Source organism: Equus asinus, chromosome 6 (genome assembly GCF_041296235.1).
Source record: "Equus asinus isolate D_3611 breed Donkey chromosome 6, EquAss-T2T_v2, whole genome shotgun sequence".
NCBI lineage: Eukaryota > Metazoa > Chordata > Mammalia > Perissodactyla > Equidae > Equus > Equus asinus.
The window spans coordinates 49,465,819-49,483,955 of NC_091795.1; the positions used below are offsets into that span (position 1 = coordinate 49,465,819).

General features: G+C 33.4%; 1 protein-coding gene across 13 annotated transcripts in view; it reads left to right on the forward strand.

The window, feature by feature from the left end:
* The window catches only part of WDPCP (WD repeat containing planar cell polarity effector), a 390,746-nt gene that overhangs the window by 306,388 nt on the left and 66,221 nt on the right, over nt 1-18,137 (forward strand). For 11 of the 13 annotated variants that reach the window (XR_006529211.2, XM_044772549.2, XM_070512033.1 and 8 more), the window contains one exon: nt 4,455-4,617. Coding sequence is in view for 12 of the 13 variants with exons in the window: in XM_044772549.2 (XP_044628484.1) it covers nt 4,455-4,617 (163 nt within the window). In the remaining variant the exon portion in view is untranslated. Of the gene's footprint in view, nt 1-62; nt 201-4,454; nt 4,618-18,137 lie in introns of those variants that run through there. The other 2 variants (XM_070512039.1, XM_070512038.1) reach the window with 2 other exon arrangements.

The following is an 18,137-nucleotide window of genomic DNA, read 5'->3' on the forward strand; positions in this document are numbered from 1 at the left end:
TGAAAAATACAATAATGGAACAAAAATTCAATTGAATTTTGGTCATTTGAAATTGAATACAGGTCATTTGAAATCATCAAGTCAGAGGAGCAAAAAGCAAAAAGAATGAACAAAAGTGAAGAGAGCCTAAGAGTCCTATGGGACACCATCATACACCCTACAGATTACTATATCCTACAAAACTGTGCTTCAGAAATGAAGGAGAAATTAAGATCTTCCCAGATAAACAAAAGCTGAAGGAATTCATTACCACTAGACCTGCCCTACAAAAAAATGCTAGAGTCCTATAAATTGAAACAAAAGGATGCTACACAGTAACGTGAAGTCATATGAAAGTATAAAATTACCCAGTAAAGGTAAGTATATGGACAAATATATAATCCTGTATTATTTTAATTCTGTTGCATAAATCTATTTTTAATTCTTGTATGGAGAATAAAAGACAAAAGCCCAGAAATACCCTATAAATCTATGTTAATGGGTACACAATATATAAAGATGTAATTTGTAACAACAGTAACAAACGGGGGGGGGTGGGCAGAACTGTAAAGAAGTAGAGTTTTTCTATGTGATTGAAGTTATCAGTTTAAAATAGATGTTTATAACTTTCTAAGATGTTTTATATAATCAAAATGATAACCAAAAAGAAAATATCTATAGAATACACACAAAAGAAAATAAGGAAATCAAAGCATATCAGTAAAAAACAAAACAAAACAAAACAAAGAAGCACAAAGGAAGGCAGTAAGAGGAGAAATGAGGGACAAAAAAGCCACAGGAGTTATAGAAAACTAGTAACAAAATGGCAGTGGTAAATCCTTCTGTATCAGTAATTACTTTTAACAAGCCATTAGCTAGATAACTAAGAAAAAAAAGAGATGACTCAGAAAAGAAAGAGGGATCATTACAACCAATACCACAGAAATAAAAAGGATTATAAGAGTATTATGAACAGTTGTATTCCAACAAATTGTAAAACCCAAAAGAAATGGGTAATTCCTAGAAACACACAATCTACCAAGAATGGATCATAAACAAATAGAAAATCTGAACAGACTTATTACTAGGAAGGAGATTGAATCAATAATCAAAAACCTCCCTACAAAGAGAAGTCCAGGACCTGATGGTTTCACTGGAAATTCTGCTAAACATTTAAAGAAGAATTAACACCAATCCTCCTCAAACTTTTCCAAAAAACTGAAGAGGAAGCAACATCCCAAACTCATTCTATGAGGCCATCATTACCCTAATATAAAGGCCAAAAACACTAAAGAAAATAATAGACCAATATCTTTGATGAACATTGATGCAAAAATTCTTAGCAAAATACTACACCAAACAAAATTCAGCAACACATTGAAAAGATTACACACCATAACCAAGTGTTTTATTCCTGGAATGCAAGGATAGTTCAACCAACAAAAATCAATCAATGTAATGCACTATATTAACAAAATGAAGGACAAAAACTATATATATTTCTCAATTGCTGCAGAAAAAGCATTTGACAGAATTCAACACCCTTTCAGGATAAAAACTCTCAACAAACTAGGTGTAGAAGAAAAATACCTTGACATAATAGAGACTATACATAAAAAGCCCACAGCTAACATCATACTCAATGGAGTATGAAAAATTGAAAGCTTTTTCTCTACAATTATGAACAAGACAAGGATGCCTACTCTCTCCACTTTTATTCAACATAGTACTGGAAGTCCCAGCCTGAACAATTAGGCAATAAAATAAATAAAAGGCATCCAAATTAGAAATGAAGAAGTAAAATTAACTGTTCGCAGATAATATGATCTTATACATAAAAAACCCTAAAGATTCCACTGAAAAGCTTTTAGAATAAGGGAATTCATCAAAGTTGCAGGATACACAATCAACACACAAAAATCAGTTGTATTTTTATATACTAAAAATGAATGATCTATAAAGGAAATTTAAAAAACAATTCCATTTTACAGGAGTATCAAAAAGAATAAAATTCTTAGGACTAAACCTAAGGAAGTGAAAGACTTCTACACTGAAAAGTAGAAAACACTACTGAAAGAAAATAAGGAAGACACTAAAAAGTGGAAAAGCATCCCATGTTCATGAATTGGAAGGCTTATTATTGTTAAGATGTCCATACATCCTCAAGCAATCTACAAATTCAATGTGGTCCCTATCAAAATCCCAATGATGTATTTTACAGATATAGAAAAACCCATCCTAAAATTCACATGGAATCTCAAAGGACCCTGAATAGCCAAAACAGTTTTGAAAAAGGACTCAGACTTCCTCACTTCAAAACTTACTACAAAGCTACAGTAATCAAAACAGTATGGTACTGGCATAAAGGCAGTCACATAGAGTAAGAGAATACAATAGAGATCCCAGAAATAAACCCTCACATATATGGTCAAAAGATTTTCAAAAAGGGTGTCAAGTCCATTCAATGGGGAAAGAACAGTTTTTTCAACAAATGGTGTTGGGAAAACTGGATATCTATATGTAAAAGATGAAGCTGGACCCTTACTTTGCACCATATACAAAAATTAACTCAAAATGAATTGAAGACCTAAATGTAAGACCTAAAACTACAAAACTCTTAGAAAAAAACAGAGAAAGCTTCATGACATTGGATTTGGCAATGATTTCTTGGATATGACACCAAAGTACAGGCAACAAAAGTAAAAATAGATAAATTGGACTACATCAAAATTTAAAAGTTTTGTTAATCAAAAGACACTACCAACAGAATGAAAAGGCAACCCATGGAATGGGAGAAAACATTTTCAAATCATATATCTGATAAGTGATTAATATCCAGAATGTATAAAGTACTCTTAAAATTCAACAACAAAAAACAAACCACCCAATTCAAAAATGAGTAAAGGACTTGAATAGACATTTCCCCAAAGAAGATAGACAAATGGCTAATAACCACTTGAAAAGATGCTCAACATCACTGATTATTATGGAAATGCAAATCAAAACTATAATGAGATATTACCTCACACCCACTAGGATGGCTACTATCAAAAAAACAGAAAATAGCAACCGTTAGCAAGGATGTGGAGAAATTGAAACCCTTCTGCGTTGTTGGTGGAATTGTAAAATGGTGCACCCACAATGAAAACAATACGGTGGTTCCTCAAAAGATCAAAAATAGAACTTACCTATGATCCATCAACCCCACTCATAGGTATATATCCAAAGGAATTATAATAAGGGTATCAAAAAGATATCTTTATACCCATGTTCATAGCAGCAATATTCACAATAGCCAGGAGATGGAAACAACCCAAATCTCCATGGATGAACGAATGAACAAACAAAATGTGGTATATACATACAGTGGAATATCATTCAGCTTAAAATAAAAAGAAAGTCCTGTCACATGCTACAACATGGATGAACCAAGGGGACATTATGCTAAGTGAAATAACCCAGTCACATAAATACAAATACCATATGATACCACTTATAGGAGGTATCTAAAGTAGTCAAATTTACAGAAACAAGAAGTAAAATGGTAGTTACCAGGGGCTGGCATACGTTCTGAGAAATGTTTCGTTAGCTAATTTCATTGTCATGCCATCATAGAATGTACTTACACAAACCTACTACACACTAAGCCTCATAGTACTAATCTCACAGGACCACCGTTGTATATGTAGTCCATCATTGACTGAAATATCATTATGTGGCACATGACTGTATACTTAATACTTCTGAACTGTATACTTAAAAAATGGTTAAGATAAAAATTATGTTTAATAATTAAAAATTTTTTTAACTGAAAATAATGCACACAGCGTGGTCTTAAGGGTTTTGGCTTTTAAAAAGGTTATGTTTTTTCAAGTATATATTCTTCACAACTTTATTATGTTTCAAACAATGCTCTGTCAAAGTTGCCAATATTAAAGTTTTCTCTATACAGCTCTATGATATGGGAATAGCAAACTGTCTCTACACACTTTAAAATTCTTATGGAGAGAAAATATTAGAAAAGATATTTTCCTTTCTTTTTTGTTTTCAAATTGTGTGCTACATGTAAGAGATAAATAATTCACTTCTTACAATTTTCCAATATAATAAAACAGCCCAGTAATTGGTTAACAACAAAAAAAGAGTATTTGATTAATAAAATTCTGGCTAAAAACACTATAAACGGGCAAGTTATAAATGAATTTTTAAAATCTTTTAAAATTTTTAAAATGAAATTTTAAAATCAAAAACATTCATCATTCAGTTATCAAACTCCCCTGGTTGAGCCAAGTGTAAAAATCACAGTCATAGGGTACTATGACTATGAGATTTCCACTGTGCTCAACATAGTTAATTGACAAAAAAAAAAAAAAGGCTCATTGGGATATGTGAAAGTTTTCTTGTAATTGTACTTATGAAGGGGTTAGCAGAAATTGTATTTGTATTTGACTCATATCTTAATCATTTTTTAACAGAACTCCTGGGGCCTTTGCACAGAGGTGATACGCTAAATGAAGCTTTTGTTGGCCTATCTTTAGCACCTCAAAGAGAAGACACATTTCCAGATAACCTCCCTCACTTTTGTTCAGTCCATAGACATATTATTCAACAAAGAACACTGAATGTTTCTTCTAATGGGTAAGATATACTGAATTGAGAAAATTACTCCATAAAGGAAGAGTATTTAGTATTAAACAATTTAAGTATTCCCTGTTTAAATGCAAACTAATAGCAAAGCAAGGATATCTCAAAATGTCAAAGAAAAAACTGTGCATTTTCTCATGGCTAGGACTTTGCATAGTTCAGTCATACAAGAGCAGGTATGATGGAGGCAGAATTGAATGTAAATAGAATACTGTTAGAATGAATGCCACTACAAGCCAAAATGAAATTACTATAATGTTGAATTCTATTTGTATTATGTTGTTAAATTTTAGGATTGTTAGGTTATTACATTATTAGATTATTAAAACTATTAATTTTTAGAATATTTAGTTTGAATTATAATTTATATGATCACACTTATGCAAGCTTGCCATTAGTGTTTGATATCTGATAAATGAGAATATCTATACAGCTTGCCACACTGGGTTATTGAGAAAATAAACAGAAAGGATAAATGTGAAATTAAAAACACTAGACAAAGTATAGTTTATTTCTAATGATAATTATAATGTTAATGATGATGATGATACTCTGAAGCAAAGGTGAGCAAGCTTTTCAGGTAAAGGATCAGATATTAGGCTTTGTGGGCCCTACAGACTCTATCACAACTACTCAGCTCTGCTGTTGTAGTTTGAAAGTAGCCATAGATAATATACAAAAGAATGAGAATGGAAGTGTTAAAATAAAACTTTATTTACAAAAACAGACAGTGGGCAGGATTTGGAGCCTGGTCTGTAGTTTACATACCTGCTCTTGAGGATCCCGACTATATGCAATAATTGTGAATAGCACACTTTTCATATATATTGTATATGATAAATATGAATATATGAATCAATTATATATAATATCCTTGAGGAAAATGCCTCGAACTACGTAGATTAATAGTAAATAAAAGGGCAGGATTTCCAGGTATGGCAGAGTTAGTGATCAGCAAATCCTCTCTCCAGGAAACAATTATAAAACTGGACAAAAACTACCATTTCAGGGCTCTAGAAATCAAATAGAGGCGAACCACAAATTGAGAAGCATTTATGCATGAAAAACTGCTGAACTTGTAGGAACAAAGTGGAAATTTGTGATGTTCTGGGGCTGCTCCCATCCTCCCACGACTCCCAAGCTAGTTCAGCCTTGTAGTTCTGCTAGGGTAGGACAGGCTGTGAAAACCAACAGCTGACTTGATTTGGAGCTTAAGAGTGGAAAAACTCCGCCCAGCAGCATTTTCAATAAAAATAGCAAACTCACTGTTAGTAAAAGTAACAAATTTGATAGGAAATGAAGAGGGAAAGTCAGAGTTCTACTAGCCTGCTTAGGTCAAGTAACAGAATGGCAAACTAGCCAGAAATTTAACAGAGAGATTCTGGAAATGAGAGCACCAAAGAAGGGCTAATTAAGCTCTCTCTACATATTCCTAATGGAATCGTATGGTTCTCATTTTTTGGCTCTCTTTTGTCTTGCAGGACCCTAAATTTTCCCCTTATACTTCTTTCCCCCTTCACACCCAGTTGCCAAAAGGTGCCTCTCCCTTTTTGCCTTTTATCACCTACCCATCTACCCGACGAGGCAGAAGCTACGAATTTAAAGAACTGCCCCTTTAAATTGCATGGTACTTTTAAGCCCCTTCAGTGTAGTCCATGCTCCAATCTACAAGAACACCAGGAGTTGGAGAGATCATGCACTGGGATTTGGGTTTTTTTCCATTTTATTTATAATTATTTTGAAGTTCAGACATTCTCAGTCTTTAAGTCATGACAAAGGTGTGGTTTGCGTGTGGTTTTGTTTCTCCCTCTATTATGTTCTGTATTGTTCACAGAGGAAGTTTTGGGAAGTGGAAAGGAAGGCAGCCACTATTATCTTCAGCCACCTGGAAGTCTTAACTCTTTACTTTTTTAAAAACAACTTTACTGAGGTATAATTTACATATACCATAAAACTCACCCATTGTAAGTGTACAATTGAATGACATATGGTAAATTTATAAAGTTGCACAACTACCACGACAGTGTCGTTTTAGAATATTTCCATCACCCTAAATAGTTCCTTTGTGCCAATATATAGTCAACTCCCACTCCCACCTACAGCCCGAGCCAATCAGTGGTCTGCTTTCTGTCTCTAGAGATATTTTATATAAATGAAACCACACAATCTAGAAATTTCATATAAATGGAGTCATACAACATGCTGTCTTTTGTGTCAGGGTTCTTTCACTTAGCATTATGTTTCTGAGGTTCATACATATTGTAACATGTAGTTTATTCCTTTTTAATTGCTGAATAGTATCCCATTGTATGGATATACCACATTTTGTTTTCCCACTCACCAGCTGGTGGATATTTGAATTATTTCCAGTTTTTGGCTATTATGAATAATGTTGCTATAAATATTCACATATAAGTCTCTGGACACATGTTTTCATTTCTCTTGGGTAGATTATCTAGGAGTGACATTGCTGGATCATATTGTAAGTTTATATTTATCTTGTTAGTTTTCAGAAACTGCCAAATTGTTTTTCCAAAGTGATTATAACATTTTACTTACCCACCAACAATGTATGAGGGCTCCAGTTTCTCAACATCCTCAGCTATGGTTGGTGTTGTCAGTCTTTTCAATTATAACTATTCTACTGGGTGTAGAGTGGTATCTCATTATGATTTTAATTTGCATTTTCCCAATGACTAATCATGTTGAGCACTTTTATGTGATTATTAGCCATTAACATATCTTATTTGGTGAAATATCTATTCAAAACTTGCATCTATTTTTTAATTGGGTTGTCTTTTTATTGAATTATAAGATTTCTTTATATATTCTGAATATGTCATATTAGGTATATGATTTCAAATATTTTCTCCTAGTCTGTGGCTTGCCCTTTCATTTTCCTAACACTGTCTTTTGAGTGCCAAAGTGTCAAATTTTGATGAAGCCCAAGTACCCACTTTTTCTTTTACTGATTGTGCTTTTTGTGTTGTACATAAGAAATCTTTTTCTAATCTAAGGACACAAAAATTGTCTCTTATGTTTTCTTCTGGAAGTTTTATAGTTTTAGCTCTTACATTTAAGTCTGTTTTGAGTTGATTTTTATTTAAGATAGGATATAAGGGTCTAAGAGTATTATTTTGTACATGGAAATCCAATTTTCCAAGGACTACTTGTTGAAAAGGCTCCTTTCCCCCAATGAATTGCCTTTGTACCTTTGTCAAAAATCAACTGACCAGGGCCGGCCCAGTGGTGCAGCAGTTAAGTTCGCACATTCTGCTTCGGGGGCCCAGGGTTCGCTGGTTCAGATCCTGTGTGCAGACATGGCACCGCTTGACAAGCCATGCTGTAGTAGGCGTCCCATATGTAAAGTAGAGGAAGATGGGCATGGATGTTAGCTCAGGGCCAGTCCTCCTCAGCAAACAGAGGAGGATTGGCAGCAGTTAGCTCAGGGCTAATCTTCCTCAAAAAAAAATCAACTGACCATAATTGTAAAGGTTTATTTCTGGACTTCCCATTCTGTTCCAATGGTCTATATAAGTATCCTTACACTAACGAGTGTCTAGACTTCGATATACTGAGGGCTCCACTGAACAAGAATCTCACAAAATACATCCTAATACCACAAAAATAAACAGGAAAAAGATGTCAGTTCCATACAGAGTTACTTCAAAACAACAGCAGATGAAAAGCAATTATAGATTAATTGAGGAGAATTCTCCCCTCAGAAACAACCATGAAGCAGAAGAAAACTGTGCAACAACACTCCAAGCAGAATTAAATATACTCAAGCAAGTGGATACATGGAAACCCACTCTGAATTAGAAAGACAAAAACTAAGAGAAAGAAGGGGAAAAGAGGGGGTAGTGGGGGAAAGACGAAGTTCCTTGAATTCAAGACAGAAAAGGAAGAAAAAGACAATATTATCTTAGAAATGAAAAGTAAATTACAAGGTGCCCAAATGAGAATAAACTCAAATTAAAATTTAATAAAAGGCACTGAAAATGACAGAAAACGAGAATGAGAAGGAGATATAGAAATAAGTTTTTAAAAAGTCAGGGAGAAAGTAATGGAATAGGAAATAAGGCAAAGAAGCAATAGCAGGTGTACAATTTGATTCCTTAAAGAAGAAAAATAAAACAATGAAACAGAATTAATATTTAAAACTGTAACCCAGGAAAATGTTTCAGAAATAAAATTTTTTTAAAAAGACTTGGATCTACATTTTGAAAGATCATACCAGGTGCCTGAGAAAAATTATATTAGAACTCTCAGCTCTAAGGCATATCCTAACAAAACTCTTAGATTTCAGTGATTAATTTTAGAAAGCTTCAAGGCCTCCTGGTAAAAAAAAAAAAAAAAGATCAAAGGCAAAAGAATTAAATTAGCATCAACCGTTTCAAAAGTAAAATAGAAGGTAAGGTAAAAGTAGAGCTGCAATTTTTAAAAACTTCATGAAAAGAAGTGTGAACCAAGGATTTTATATCCAGTCAAGCTCTCCTTCAAGTATCAAGGCTAAAGAAAAACTATTTTCATGAACACTTCTTGAGGAATGTACTAGAGGAAGCGCTTCCTCCAACCATGAGATGACTGGGAAAACTTCAGCAAAATGACTGATTGTGAACATTTTAATACACAAAAATGTAGATATAAGATGAAAACAGGGTTGTGGGGAAATGAATGTGGAAGACTCATGTACAGATACTGTATGTTGTGATTAAGTAGAAATGATACAACTAAAAAAATGGGAGGCAAACAGGAGCGAAAGAGAAAAGTAGAATAAGCTCATTGTTGTAGAGGCATAGGTGGGAGTTAAAAGATGCCAATAAATATGGATCCATCACATAATAAAAAGTTAATTAAGAAGAGACTAAGAGTACTAGTACAAAGGTCACCACTTAAACAAAACTATAAACCTTCCTAAATACCATTTAAAAAAAAATAAATTAGAGCAAAGGAAACACATACCTCAGAAAGAAACACAAGCAAATATAATGAAATTCACATAATTACAAAATATTCAGACACTCTTGAGACCAAGAATATCAGTCATATCAATTAATATAAATGGACTTACCTCATCAATAAGAAAAACATTTCAATTTGCTCACAAACCAAAAATCCAGCTATGTACTGTATATAAGAAATACATCTAAAATAAATTGATTCAGAAAAGCTAAAAATAAAGAGATAGGAAAAGGTATTCCAGGCAAATGAAAATAAGAAAGCAACAGCAGAAATCCTGGTTACAAAGAGAACAGAACTGAAGTACCAAAGCATTAAATATTGATAAAGAAATGCTAACATCCAAATTTCGCAAAAAAGATATAACACAAATATGTATGCGCCAAATAACACAGAAACCACCTCTATGAAGGAAAATCTACAAGAAATACAAGAAGACATAGATAGACACATAACTGCAAGTAAATAATAAGAAGAAAGAATATTTAAACAACATAATCAGTAACGTAGATATAGTGTATATTTATCAACTTCTACACTCTGATAATAGATAGAGCAGAAGTTGAGAAACTTTCCTAAATGTCTGGAGGGTAAATATTTTAGGCTTGTGGGCCATATGTTCTCTGCTGCAACTACTCAACTTTGTTGTAGCACAAAAGCAGCTGTTTGCAGTACATAAGTGAACACACGTGGCTGTGGTTCAATAAAACTTTATTTACAAAAACAAGTGACTAGCCCACAGGCCATACTTTACTGACCCCTAAGGCAGAAGTTAAAAAAAAAACTATAGACCTAATTAAGACATCAAATCTGGGTGTTTTTGAAAAAATTAAGAAAATAGACCAACTCAATCAAGTTGATCAAAAAAAAAAGGAGAGAAAGCATAAATATACAAAATAAGAAATAGCACAGGGAGGGAGGAGTTAACCATTGTAACAGACTTTTTTTTAATCATAAGAGACCAAAGGGAGATTTCTATGTAAATACATTTGAAAACATAGAAAAAAATAGATAATTTCCTAGGTACACAGAGATTGCCAAAAGAGGCCACCATTAGATTTAGAACTCTGAAGCAGACCAATTTCCATTAAAAAAAAAGAGAGGGGCTGACCCCATGGCCAAGTGGTTAAGTTCCCGCGCTCCACTTGGGCGGCCCAGGCTTTCACCGGTTCAGATCCTGGGTGTGACATGGCACTGCTGATGAGGCCATGTTGAGGCGGCGTCCCACGTGCCACAACTGGAAGCACCCACAACTAAAAATATACAAGTATGTACTGGGGGACATTTGGGGAGAAAAAAAAAAAAAAGAAGGTTGGCAAGTTAGCTCAGGTGCCAGTTTGATAGGAGAATTCTACCAAGGCTTCAAAGATCAGATATTCCCAATGCTCTACAAATTATTCCAATGCATTGAAAACAAAGAAAAACTTTCTACAGTGCAGAAAAAGAAAACTACAAACTAGTATCATTCATGAATATCAACGTAAAAATATTAGCAAACAAAATCCAACACCTATCCTGAGAACTAACAATGTTAGTTCAATGTTGCCAAATCCATCAATATCATACATCATATTAATAGATCTAAGGTTAATAAAAATCATATGATTATCTCTATGGATGCTGAAAAAAGCCTTTGACAAAATTCAATCCCCAATCTTGATAAAACATACTCAAGAAAATAGGAATTGGGGGGATACATTCTTAGCATATGAATATATATGCCACTTAGTCCTAATGCCAGTATTTTATTTAATGGAGAATCACCAAGGGCATTTCCACTAAGATCAGAAACAAGGCAAGAATGCTCACTATCTCTGCTAATATTCAACACTGTGCTGGAGATATTATACAATACAATTAGATAAATCAACAAGAGCAAGGGTTGGCAAACTACGGCCCACAGGCCAAATCCTGCTGCCTGTTTTTGTAAATAAAGTTTTATTAGAACATAGTCATGCCAATTCATTTATTTATTGTCTGTGGTTTGGTAGTTGAGACTGTATGGCCCTCAAAGCCTAAAATATTTACTATCTGGCCCTTTGCAGAAGAAGTTTTCCAATCCTTGAACTAGAGGCATAAAAATTGGTAAGGAAATAAAACTATTTGCAATATGACAGAATAACTGAAAAGCCCTAGGGAATCAATCATGAAACAAAATCAAATATTTTAAAAATTGAGTAAGGTAGAAGGAAATAAAATTAACATACAGGAATCAATGGCCTTCATATACATAAAAAAATAACCAGTTAGAGGACATAATGGTAAAGGAAAACCCCATTTATAATATCAACTAACAAGATTAAATACTTAGAAATAAAGTGAATCACAAATATGCAAAATCTACATGAGGGAAACTTTAAAACACAATGAAAGACATAAAAATAGTCTTTAACAAATGGAAAGATATCCCCTCTTCTTGGATAAGATGACTCAACATTATAAAGATAACATTTCTCCCTAAATTAACTTATAAATTTAATGTAATCACAATAAAAATACCAAAATACTTTTTTATGGTGTTAGACAAGTTGATATTAAAACTCACACAGAAAAACAAGCATACAGAAATATCAAGGAAAACACTTTATATAAAAAACAACTATGAAGGGGTAACTAGTCCTATCAGATATTAAAACATCTAACTATAAAGCTTTATAACACTGTCACATTTGTAATTTTATTCTCTTGCATGACTATTAGATTAATATCTGGTTGCTCATTAACCTATAACCTCCAAGAAAGTGGGAACCACCATGAGTGTCTAAGACACTGAAATTTCTCCAAACCCTACCACAATGCCTAGTGCATAGCTGGCACATAGCAGGCCTACTGCTCTCTTGGAGTTCTCACTCAGGTGTGTATGGAAGAAGAACAATACAGATAAGAAACAAGCAAAAATATGTGAGTAAAAGTCATTCAATTAATGGTAAGTACTAGGAAAAAATACAAAGAATTGGTGACCAGGGAAATCCTCACTGAGAATGTAGTATTTGAGTTAAGAACTGAATGACAAGGGGTCATCTATGTGAAGATGTGGTACACTGACAGAGCACTCCAGGGAGAAGAGATTGCTCTTGCAAAGACCCTAGGGTGGAAACAAGTTTGGGAGGTTTGAGTAGCAGAGAGCCACTATAACTAAACTGTAAAGGGGGATGCAGGATGATAAATTATTTAGGGCCTCTGTAAGCCATGCTAGGGTGTATAATCTTTGTTCTAATTGCAGTGAGAAGCCACTAATAGGATATTATATTAGAGCATGTGGTAGGCAGAATAATGGCCTCCCAAAGATGTCCATGTCCTGATCTTCAGAATTTGTGAATATGTTATATTACATGGCAAAGGGGACTTAAAGTAGCAGATGGAATTAAGGTTCCTAATCATCTGACTTTAAAATAGGGAGATTATCCTGGATTATCCAGATGGACTTAATGTAATATTTAAATAAGGAAGAGGGTCCTTAAATGTGAAAGAGGGAAGCAGAAGAGTCAGTGTCAGACTAATTCACTGTGAGAAGGACTCATGCTGTCATTGCTAGCTTTGAAAATGGAGGAAGGGGGCTATGAGCCAAGGAATGCAGGTGGCTTCTAGAAACTCAGAAAAGCAAGAAATGGATTCTTCTCTAGAACCTCTAGAAAGGAATGCACCCTGTTTAAGCCACTAAATTTGTGGTAATTTGTTATAGCAGCAAGGGAAAACTAATACAACGTGTTATGATGTGGTCTACATTTTTAATAGATCACTTTGAATAACTGGGCTGACTTGATAGGGAAAGGTCCCTTGACATCAGAGGAAGTTTTAATGTGAGGTCTGTTTTTTCACTTCACCATCTGAATACTGTGGCACAGGGCTAAATTTCAACATCAGAACTGCAGTTGGGGAAATTTAGCTACCCAAAGATACTTGAAGTTTTTGTTTTAATTTCTCTTTCAATAGACAAAGCAAGTTTAAGCAGAGGCAAGGAAAAGAGTCTACAAGAGTTCAGTAATGTCTCAGGCTCCAGAAGAGAGAGGCAGAAGGAATAAGATGGCAACATGGCCCATAGCTGGTGGTTAAGGTTAACCAGTGGTTAAAGATGTGTCTGCTTTTGTTCACTGTTGTATTCATAGCATCCAACCCAGTACCAGCCGCAGAGTGAGCCTTCAACAAATATTCCATCCATGAATGAATGAATGAATCATAAAATATCAACTAACTTTATAAAATGTTCTCAATTTTAAATCTTTCCCATTGACTGTTTACTTTCTTTATATGCTTACAATCAGCAAACAAAATTTTAAGTTCTCAGTAGTCTATGGCAAAATTAATAAACTGAATTAATCTGAACTAAATATAATGCAGAAACCAACTGAAAACTGAATATACTATATTGCGCTTGAGTGTATAAACGAGCTTACTAGCCTGTAAACTGTATGAGGGTAAAGATGTTTGTCTTTCTTTTTTTTTATTATTCACTGCTGCATCCTCTAGGACTTAGAAAAGTGCCTGGCATGTAACAAATGCTTAATAAATATTTATTGAATATATAAAAGAATTATTTTTATAATACAAGAATATATAGGATATAAGAATATATAGCTTGTAGTAAGTGTGTAAAATAGACATTTTAGATATACAAAAGAATCAGGTACTTTCAAATTAAAGCAGTTACAACATCCAGGGTACAAATGAGATTTTTTTAAAAATGATCATTATGTGAATGGATAGACTTTAGTTTTTATATTTTAGTTTTCATGACTAACTAAGACAACGATCATTCAAATGCTTGGTTTTCCATATTTTTGAACTGGCAATTTTCTTAAAAAGTTACATAACTCAAAGAAAAGCAGTTAAGAAGGGAAAAAAAAAATCATGCAGAGTGAGAAGAGCAATGATAAAGAAAATGATCCTAGAACTAAACTAAAAATACTTAACTTTAGATTTGGTACTGCTCTAAACATACTATATTTCAAATAGGTCAATTTCTCTGGTTACCTGAATTTTCCCATTTGTATTAGATTATCCCCTTAGAGGTCTAAAATTCTTTATTGTAGAGCAAATAAACCTTATTTTTGTAGATTTATCTACTTTGATATTTACTGTCATAAATTAATTATAATACTGGTTAGTTTCCTGCTATTTATTATAACTGAATTCATGCCTAAGAAACTCCAAATGACATAACCAGCCTGTTAAAAGTTTACTAAATTTTGGCTTGGTTTTATTTGATTCATATCTAAGCAGTTTTCCTTTAAGTTGGAACAAACAAAAAAATACTCATCTATTTAGAATCCTTATGTGTGCCTACAAACAATATAAGTGATGAAAATTTTCAGTGTTTACAAAACAAAGAAAATTGTCAACAGAATGCCTGGCGGTAGACTTACCAGAAAAAAAAATTTACAGCCTATAATTCATGAAGATTGGCTCAGAACAAACTGTCCCTGCCAACAGAAAATCTGAGAATTATTCTGTTGTCTAATTTGGCTCAGCCTAAGTTGACCTTGTTTACTCATTTCAGTCTTTTAATTCTTGTTAACTTGGCATAAGAGGAGAACATATGGCATACGTCTAGGAAGTCCATTTCTGCATCTTAAACTGAAATAAATGTAGACTATACTGAGCATTTGCAGTGTGTTCAACTATTAAGGTAGCTAAACACACATGAGATAGAACTGGTTCAGTTCCTATTATCCCCACTAGGCATTGTGTGTGCTGCTCATAAAACTAAAACTCAGTAGAGACATCTTTTTATAAGCCTCAAATACATGACTAAAACTGGCCAATTTTAAACATATTTCCAAAGACAGACAATCTTAAGCTCTTTTAAACTTATAAATTAAAGGGTATCAGCATTGATGATCTAAAGATGTTCACAGGTTTTTACTGAATCTCTACGATGTTTAAGAAAGCTGATCAAGATAATGTGAGAAAGATGATAGGAGCTGAAAAAGAAAAGAATATTTCCACTTTTTCTCCAGCCTAATCTGGTCTCCAATAGATTTTATTTTCATTTTCTGACCCACTAAAGCTTATTGTGAAAGAAAAGTTACATTTTATTGTGGCTTTAATAATGTCTCAAGAAAAGTTGTGAGGAAATGAGCTGCTTTACAGATTCATAGCTCTCTTATGGAATCGCAGCAGTACTAGAACCAGAAAACCAAAAACCTTAGAAAACCCAAAGCCCTAAAAATGTATGTATTTTCAGGGGTAGTGTTTTGGTTCGGAATGTATTTTTTTTAATTAATTATGTCAAATGAAAAACATGAAAGTATAGTTTTATGTAGCCTTATTAAAATAAATTTTGAAACCCTTAGCCTTTATTAGTGGACTTCATGTGACATGTCTTTCACAAAGCTCCGATCATTCAAACTTCATAACTTTACATATCATAAAATATTATAAAATTTCAGCTATAGGGGGTCCTCATTACCTAGAAATTCATTATCTAAGACTCTGTATTTATGAGTTTACACAGAACAACAGTCTTCATAATGTGAAATATTTAAGAATGAGCTAACTACTTGTAAACTCAGTCGCTACTCAAATATCCCTCCCTCATGAATATCTCCACCTATTAAGTGTTAGTTCATCAGTGCTTTCACTGACTGTCAGCTGTGTAAACACCCAACACAGTAATACAAACACATTTCAAAACAATTGAAAATCTTGTACAAAACAAAAGAATATGTCATGAGTCAATAAAAAAGACATTGGAGAAATGTTCAGATCTGAGGCAAAAATCACTGAAAACTGAGGATATGGCACATGGACCAATTAACTGAAAAAAAAAGAAATTCCACAAGGATAATGAAATTAAAAGAATTACAAAACAAAATGAGTTTATTATCAAAGTATTAAAAGAAACCTCAGAAAAAATGAAATCCTTGAATATTTCTTGAAAAAATGGCCTTCTTTATAACCATGTATGTTGTGAAAGTCAAATGTGAAGTTAAAAATGCCATATCATACTCTTAGACAATCTGCTCAGAAAAACTAGGACGACTCCTCACTCAAATCAAATAGATTTACTCCTTGTTCCTTCAGAAAATGTGTACAGAGTTGAAAGTGTAACCTAAATTTTATTAATATAGGATAAAATAAGCTTATCTATATGTTCTTACCTTTTATTTTTTAGTCAAATTGTATTGTCACTATTTACTATGGTTTTCGATCCCATTTTAAAGGGATACACTTTAAGGATTCCCCCCCACACCCCCGCCCCACCCACTCCCTGAAAGCAGTCATCCTCAGATATGGGCCTCCTGCAGCTATGTTAAAATATTTAAATGTAAAGATTAAAAATAATGGAATGTATGCCACTGAGGACTAGGCAGAAGAGTCTATGTGTTTTACTGTTCTTCACTATTTATTTGTTCTTCACTATTTATTTGGGTCTATTTTTTATCTCTCTGCTATAGTTTTTGAATCTAGGTTCACATACCTTTCTGTGTCAAGAAAGATTTTAAAAAGTGAAGAAATTAAAACTTTCAAGGAGGGAATTATGGAAAGCAGGAAATAACCTAAGAAAGATGGTGTTATTGACATACACACAAAAAAATATAACTAAATAGTAGATGCTTTTGGTTTTGCTATTTCACATACAATTAAAAACAGAGCTGAACAGGGGTGTTGAAGTGCATTCTGCAGATATGGCAGATCTCCAGGAAAATCATCTAAATGGGGCCTGAAGCACCCGAAACAGCACCATGTAATACTTTTTCCTTATAGACCCAGCTATTGGTCTATTACATATGGTTCAAGGTACACCTATGGTTCAAGGACAAGCTTTGCATGTCCCTTCCCAGAGATAAACTATCTGGAATAAGGGAAAAGAACACATATCATCTGTAAATCTCTATATTTAGAAATTATGATTATTTTGCTTTTCTTATATATGTTCCTACAAACAAATTTGGAGAGATTGTTACTTTGTGCCCAAATAATAAAAAATAACAGAGGGTGCTGTGTGCTTCCTATTGTATCACAACATGAGTTATATAATGTCTTTTAGTGATGCTAAGATTAATCAATGGTCTTCTCCATTAAAAAGTTGCCTACCAATCTTTCATGTAATGTTTTAGAATTCACTGATGAAAGTTGCCTAGGTTATTATTTAATTAGGGGCTGTGAAACAGGGATTTTCTAATTCTGTCATTCCTTCTGCATTTATAAGCTGGAATTCTTCGATCCCGAAAAAGTGTCCTTACCAGCTATTCAATTACCCCAAAAGGCAGAGTAAATACTTGACTATTTCCCTAGACTTATCAATTTTCAGAGTCATAAATTAACCTATCAACCTGTAGTAGTGGCCGCTATTTGGGGGCAGGTAGCAGGAAGGGGAGGATCATATGGATTTTTAAATGATGTTTAATCTGTTTCAATCCATTGGGTCAATATTCTTTCTGATGGTCACGTTTTATAAATCAGAATAAATTTTTAAGGAAGTAATTTTGGCAATATGTATCCAAAACCTTTAAATGTCATGACTTTAAATTTCACTTTTGTAATATATACATAAAAATAGTCATCACACTGTTATCATAAAATTGAACCTAAATGTCTATTTGAGGAAT